Below are 6,507 nucleotides of genomic sequence, written 5' to 3' on the forward strand. Positions count from 1 at the left end.
AAAAAAAAAACTGTTTTTTCTTTTTTTCTGTTTTGTACAATACAATAAAAACACTTTGAACAAAAAAAAAAAACAAAATTAATCTAGAATGACTCCAAGGCGTTGTCTTGTTTGATGAACACTGAAAATGTATTTCGCAAGAAATTTTATTGTCTAACATTTTGATGCACGGAAGGCAACATTTGTGATAAATCAAAAATCTGAGTGAACTGTTTGAGAGAAAGTTTGTCATTTGAGCAAATATTTCTACTGATTTTGATTTAAAAAGAAAAGTGACAGACTTCATAATTTCCAATGGGTTTAAATGTACCAATATGTCTTCAGTAGTGGGGCTATATTTTGGTGAAATTTGCAAATCTGGAGTTCATTTTTATTTTCATTTATTCATTTTTTAAAATCTTTTACAGGTAGTGCAGTTCATAAGTAATGAAAATGTGGCCTTGGAGATTTTTCCCTTAAAGGATTTCTGTTGTGGCACCAAATAATCACCATTGAACTTCATTGACCTGCAGCAGCAATTCAGTCCATGAAGGCACTGCCATTTTTTACATGGTTGTGAGTAGGTTTGAAAGGATATTTCAAAGCTGAAGCTGTGTCCTTGAAGTTTGAATAGGTATATGGATGAAGAGGAATGAGTAGGAAAATAAATATCTATTTTTTTTCATGCAGCCTCAGCATATTTAAATGCCAAATTGACGTGGTTTTTTATTGTTGTATTGACCATCATAGAAAAAGAAAAGGATACGAGAGTCAAGGATGCTGTGCTGTCAGAATGTACCTCCATTAATCTTGAATTTCCTTTCTGCAGTACTTTTGAAAACAGTAATGGTGTGAGTGAGTCACAGATTTTCTGAATTGTGGGCTGGCTTTATAAGCCTCAATAGCAGAGTTTGGCTTTGGCTCAGTGTTTGGTCACAGATGCACATGCAGAAAGGTCCGTAAGCCTCGGGGAGCTCACTTTTCACACCTGACCAGCTCCACATCATGAAGTCCTACTTGGTGCTGATCTTTCTCTTTCTGCTGGTGTCCAATGGTTCCACAGCTGTCATCACAGGGGTGAGTGTGTACCTGATGATGGACTGGAAAACTTCACTGGGTAGATAGAGATCAATGGGTTATTTAAGGGACATTTTATTAATGATAAAAAGGGGTACTTTTTTTATACAAAAAATGGTATTCTGAACATCTTATTCAAGCCAGCAAAATATAAATGTACTAATAAAATACATGTGTTTTTGATAGTCCTTCCTTATAGTGGTATATTTTGAATCTTAAAATCTTAAATATTACACACATTTTCTATATAATAGGACCAAAAACTAATGGAATTGATCAAACACCTAAGAAATTAACAGATATATATTACTTTTTATATATATTTTTTCTATTTTTATTTATATATTTTTATTTTTATTTATGTGTAACCTCTCTTATTGTATTGATTTATTTTATTTTATCTACATTGCACAATTTTTCCGGTGTCTTTCGGGTTTTTCTGTGTGTTGCCTTTTGTCTTGTACTTCTTATTTAGCTGACATGTCAGTAAATTTCCCCTCTGCGGGATGAATAAAGGACACTCTACAAAAGGACACAAAAAAAAGTCAATATTTGGTGTTAAGTAGTGGTATACAGGTTGCAGGTTTTTATCTTACATGTGCATTATACATTTATTTTTGTGAAAAGATTACACTACATGTATTGTTGAGCTCGGATGCCATATGCAGACATGGTTGAGAAAAAAAACCATTTCAATTACATTTTATCCTGAGAAGTTTAGTTTATTTGAGAAATTCACATTCATGATTTTTTACAAAACACAAGATACATCATTAGACGGTAATGAAAGCTCAGTAGGAGTCGGCTGAAGCAAGAAAGCTTATACGCACTTACCCCATATTCATTTTGACATCATACAAACTACACACATTGTTACATACATTATATTGGTGTTTATGATATAGCGTTTATATTAAGTCTAAATATTACGGGGTTAACCTACAGTTAAAAAAGAGCTATGGTCCAATGTAATATGCATATTTCTCCAAAACACCTCTCTTATAATGTATTTTGAATATCTGTGTTTTGCCTGGGTTTACACATTCATACCTCCAAAAAGACATTTTTGAAATAAAAGAGGCATGTTGTTCTTTAAATGTCCCTTTGAATTTCTAGCACCACCAAGTATCTATTAATGCTTGTAAATAGGTGGTCAATGTGTGAAATGGTAAAATAAGTGTTTTTATTTCCAACCCAAGCCAAACTATCATCGCTGCATCCATCACCTGCTGACAGAACATTTGTCAGTGTCAGTGCAGCCCTCTGCGACGATGTGGATAAGGAGAGTAGTCATAAAACAACAGCGATCTTCAGTCACGTCTGTCCAATGAGTTCCTCTTCACTGTGTTCCTCCTCTGTCTCATCGAAAGCGAGAGCTGTCACTCAGGCTTCTCGTCCGACTTTCTGAACAGTCAATCAGGACTGACTTTGACGTGTTTGGTTTAGGGATTACCCGCAGTATGGCCACACAGTTCAACTCTGTCATGACACAATCCTGGGTATTAATCTATAATTATTATACAGCAAAAGTGGGCAACATCTATCACAGCCAGAGGTGAAAGTAACGGATTACAAATACATTACTGTAATTGAGTTGCTTTTATGGGTACTTGTACTTAAGTTTTAAAAGAAGTAAAGTAATTTGTAAAATTTCTTCACCCAACCGTTGGTGAGTAAATTATTGTTATTTTTTGTTTTAAATCACATCATACCCGACCAATCAGATTAAACGTAATGCACAGCGCCAAAACAGCATTGAATGCTGGTTATTTTCTCAGTTTTAGAGTTCATAATATAGCTATACTTAGAGCCTGAATATTTTCTTATTTTTAATTGAATCAATCTGTTATTTTATTAAAAAAAAAAAAAAAGAATTGTACATTTTCACAAACCTTTTTTTTTCTACAGATGCCTTTGTGTAAAATAAATGAAGTTCCAATTGCACAAGATTTTTACATTTTTAAGTTTATATATGAGATGTTTACTGTAGGCAAGGGAACCGTGGCAAGATTTATTACCAAAAATAAATGTGGGGGGGTGAGTACCACTATTTAATAGAGCATATTTTTGCTTATACTTGAGTATTTTATGTATGACTTACTTGTACTTGAGTACAATTTCAATCAAGTATTTTTACTTCAGTATAGTACATCTATACTCTTTACACCTTGTTTTTTTTTTTTTTACTCTTTACACCTCTGATCACAGCAGGGTCCACAAAAATTCTGATCAGATTATTTAGTGATTCAAGGGCCACATTATCATTTATCGTTTTTTTTTTTTTTGTTTTTGTTTTTTTTTGCCGTTTTGTAAATTTTCCTCTTATTTAATGTTTGTTGAATTTTTGTGTGTTTTGTAGTCCTTATGGAGTATGAAGCTGGATTTCCTCTTATCGCAATAACTCCCAAGATTTTTTTTGTGTGCTGTACTACAACAACGCTTGTTAACTTTTTACCTGGGTAAATCACCATGGTAACCTATGGTGAACCTGGTTAGGAATAGGTTAATTGCTAGGATAAGATCGAGTGATTATAAAAACACCACATCCTGACCAATCAGTTCTCTTGGAAAACCACCTGCCAAAGAATGGGCACCAAAATGAGGCGGGTACGTGAATAGAAGTGAAGTGAAACTAATCAGTGTGTCAATTCATTCTTTGAATAATTTATATTGTATAATCTCACAAATTTTAACATTAACGGTCATTAATTATCTGCATTCTTTCCTTCCTGCTTTTGCTGCAGCAAAGGTGTTGTTTGGGTTTATGGGTTTTAATCCCTCATTATTTCTCCATGTCTGTGGTTGGTCTGATGCTGCAATCTCCACCTGTTTTATACGTACACACATTCAGTTTGAAATCACCTGGCTTAAAGATGCAGTTTGTAGAATCGTGAAACGCTCCATGCTCCATGCTTCACGCTCCCACGCTCCACGCTCCATGCTCCCTCCTCTCCTCCTGAACTAAACTCACTGGTCTTCTTGGAACTCTTTGCAACTGTTTTCTTCATAGAAACTAGTAACAAATGTAGGGACTTTATCTTGAGTTATTGGAGAGTTTTTTGATGTTTTAGAGACATGATGGCACACATCACCCTGCAAAATAATTGTGTCTGTTCTCTGTCTCCACCTTAGATAATGTTCTTCTTAGTTCTACAAGCTATTTATCCCATCTGTTATCACTGATCTCTCTCTGACTCGGGGCAGACTGCGCACGGACTGAAAGCGGATCACGTGCAGTCCGCCGCATACACCGAGTTAGAGGGACCTCCCAGAGTCTGTTAATCATGTTTTAAACATGTTTGTGCCTTTATTCTGTTGCTTCTCCACCTCAGTCTTCCTTTTTCCTCTTGCTTTGCCGTGTAACCGCTGTGCTAAAAGCCGCGTTGGAGACTTCTGCTTGAATATAATCCCATGGGACTGTCCCTTCTTTCAGATTGTCAACGCACCTTGACTTTTGACGAGCAGCAATAGTAATGCTTAAAACAGCTCATGGGATCACCCTGTTGGTGGAAAGATCTCTGATTGGCTGAGCTTTAGAAATACAGGAGCGTGACGCATTACAGAGCCAGTAGAAGGAGAAGAGATTCACCGTCCAATCAGAACACTTTGGATTGCAATATGCTCAAAGATGATTATGAATTTTTGACCAAATAACACACAAAAAAAATTACATATTGCAGCTTTGAGTGAACATGTTGATAACCTGCTTTGTAGTACAGGTGCTCTGTGACGGCAAATGTTTGATTAAGTGAAACCCGCTCACGAAGAGATATCCTGGATATACTATTCGTAGTACAGGCCCTTTGTGTATTATTGTTGTAGTTTAATTCATTTTTCAGTCATTTTCTGTGTTTTGGATACCTTTTTAGAATCATTTTTACCTTGGAGGCCACACTAAACAAGACTGAGGGCCCCACGCGATTGCCAGTTGTCCATGTCTATTATACAGCATATTTACATGAAGAATCATAATAGGGTTTTCAACATGAACTTGAAAAAAAAAACATGAAATAAATGCATTCATTTAATTTAAATACTTTAACTGAGCAAATATTTGTGTTTATTCATGTAATAGTTATTTTTTGGTTTTTGTGTTGTTTATGTCTGCAGGCCTGTGAGAGAGATTCTCAGTGTGGTGCGGGCATGTGCTGTGCGGTGAGTTTGTGGATCCGCAGCCTTAGGATATGTACACCTATGGGACAGGAGGGAGAGGACTGCCATCCAATGAGCCACAGAGTGAGAACACACACACACACACACACACACACACACACACACACCAGACTGTGTTTCTCTCAGAAATGATAAAAACTTAAGTAGCAGTGATATGTAGATTTTAGATGTTTGCTACTCGAGGATGAAGAGGGTAGTTTTATAGTGTTGTTTTATTGTTGTCCAACTCTTGATATTTTAGTCAAATTATTTTGTTGTAGAAATGTAAGAGTGACTGCCCTCTATAAGATACAACCCTGCTATTACAATCAAATTTTGCTATTCGCTGAGAATGGTGGTTACGTCACAAACCACCACTATTGGCCCCGCCTCTTCAATGAAAACTAGCACCTGTCAACTCTGCTTTCTGTGGCGAGTAGGTTGAATTAAAAGAATTGTGAATCGACGGATATTGTGAATATTGAGTAAGTAGCTAGCATAGCATAGATTGTTCATTGGAGGTTTTACACCAAAGACGGCGTTTCTTATTTGCTTCAGGATCCCTGCCCATAATCAAGGCATTTCTTTTTAATTTTATTTCCAGCCTAGAAGCCAAAATTTAGGGATTAATTTACTCTTTTAAACCACGGAACCCAACGTCGTGTGTGTGCTCTTATATACTGTATAGCTGATATATTTCCTGTCTTCTTTAACTCCAGGTTCCCTTTTTTGGTAAAAGACTCCACCACACTTGTCCATGCCTGCCCAACTTGGTGTGTATTACCATTGAGGGGGGAAGATCCAAATGCCTCTCACCATACAAGTATCCAGATGACTACTTTGGAGAAATGCTTGTTCAATCACTCCTATAATATTACACTATTTTGCCTTCAAAACCATAGATGTTGGTCTATTTTTTCTTCACTCAATACATTCATATGATATATTTCTAAATACACCTCCTTCATGATAATTAATCACCATGATGTGTTTGTATGAAATCTAATGTTTGTCTGTGCTTTGAAATTTTAGCACCAATAAAATGTTTACAAAAGCTAATGCCCTTGTCTGCATTTGCTGGTCATCTGTTAAAAGAAAGAAAAATACTGAGCTCTACAATAACTATAGACATAGTGGTTTCAAAAAATGTAAGAGTGTATAATGTGGATTTTCATGCTAAATGTTTCAGTTAAAAAGTGTCAGGGCAAAATTGTTAGTTATGTTTATTAACATATTTACTCATAGACCTTATTCTTTTTAAGGCTTTAAGTTGAGACTTTTCATTTCTGCTGTCTCATG

At 35.8% G+C, this 6,507-nt stretch overlaps 1 protein-coding gene across 1 annotated transcript; it reads left to right on the forward strand.

Moving 5' to 3' along the window:
* Positions 1 to 917: 917 nt before the first annotated feature.
* On the forward strand, positions 918 to 6,091 carry prok2 (prokineticin 2). Its single transcript, XM_028448168.1, has 3 exons — positions 918 to 1,056; positions 5,167 to 5,292; positions 5,928 to 6,091. The coding sequence occupies exons 1-3, from the start codon at positions 985 to 987 to the stop codon at positions 6,078 to 6,080; spliced, it is 351 nt and encodes a 116-aa protein (XP_028303969.1). The 5' UTR covers positions 918 to 984; the 3' UTR covers positions 6,081 to 6,091.
* Positions 6,092 to 6,507: the final 416 nt, after the last annotated feature.

The sequence above is a fragment of the Gouania willdenowi genome, chromosome 5 (genome assembly GCF_900634775.1).
Source record: "Gouania willdenowi chromosome 5, fGouWil2.1, whole genome shotgun sequence".
NCBI lineage: Eukaryota > Metazoa > Chordata > Actinopteri > Blenniiformes > Gobiesocidae > Gouania > Gouania willdenowi.

What these genes read in the sequence shown, in the direction of transcription:
- prok2 (XM_028448168.1), top strand. Translation starts at nt 985, where the DNA reads ATGAAGTCCTACTTGGTGCTGATCTTTCTCTTTCTGCTGGTGTCCAAT. An exon ending in CCACAGCTGTCATCACAGGG is followed by an intron (nt 1,057 to 5,166) that starts GTGAGTGTGTAC and finishes TTATGTCTGCAG; the next exon opens with GCCTGTGAGAGAGATTCTCA. An exon ending in GCCATCCAATGAGCCACAGA is followed by an intron (nt 5,293 to 5,927) that starts GTGAGAACACAC and finishes CTTTAACTCCAG; the next exon opens with GTTCCCTTTTTTGGTAAAAG.